Below are 842 nucleotides of genomic sequence, written 5' to 3' on the forward strand. Positions count from 1 at the left end.
TTTTTTTCACTCAAACTCAGCAGTTTAACCCATGATTGACCATAATTCATCACAACTTATACCATAACGTATCACAACTTTATCCCAAAATCACGACCTAACTTACCCAAACTTAAACACATCATAGGTTATTTTCAACAACTTCAAACTCACTTTGACTTCTAACTCATCACAATACAACTTTTTTTTTTACTCATTACATCTAACTTATCACAACATAACCCTTTATCAGTACAACTTAACCCGTGACTCATCACAACACAGCAACTTGACCCCTAACTTATTACAACCAAAATTCACTCACCAAGTTCACCCTAAGCTCATCACTTCACTCCAAACTTAAAACATAACTTTTAACTCATCACAACCCCGTAACTAACCAGAACCTGACCCCAAACTCATCACTTCGCCCCAAACTCAGCCTAGACTCACCACATCACCTCAAACTCACCCCAAACTCACCCCAAACACATCACAACATAGCTTTTATCATAACCCCGTAACTCACCTCAAACACACCCCAGACTCACCACTCTACCCCAAACTCACCCCAGACTCTCCACTTCACCCCAAACTCACCCCAGACTCACCACTTCACTCTCATTAACATCACCAACTCACCCCAAACTCACCCCAGACTCTCCACTTCACCCCAAACTCACCCCAATCTCTCCCTCTCCCTTCCAGCGGCCGTACGGAGCGGACCACACGTACTGCGGGTCAACACTCCCTCACTCCTACGACTCCTACAGTAACTCCCTGCAGATGCGATTCCAGAGTGATGAGACAGTGACAGCGCCGGGATTCAGGATGCAGTATTCCATCTCAAGTCAGTGTTCGTG

The 842-nt window shown here is 44.8% G+C and overlaps 1 protein-coding gene across 1 annotated transcript in view; it reads left to right on the forward strand.

The window, feature by feature from the left end:
- The window catches only part of LOC119589380 (cubilin-like), a 70,980-nt gene that overhangs the window by 64,920 nt on the left and 5,218 nt on the right, over window positions 1-842 (forward strand). Inside the window, exon 63 of the mRNA XM_037937998.1 lies at window positions 525-829. Within this exon, the coding sequence (XP_037793926.1) occupies window positions 525-829 (305 nt within the window). The remainder of the gene's footprint in view (window positions 1-524; window positions 830-842) is intronic.

Source organism: Penaeus monodon, chromosome 25, assembly GCF_015228065.2.
Source record: "Penaeus monodon isolate SGIC_2016 chromosome 25, NSTDA_Pmon_1, whole genome shotgun sequence".
Lineage (NCBI taxonomy): Eukaryota > Metazoa > Arthropoda > Malacostraca > Decapoda > Penaeidae > Penaeus > Penaeus monodon.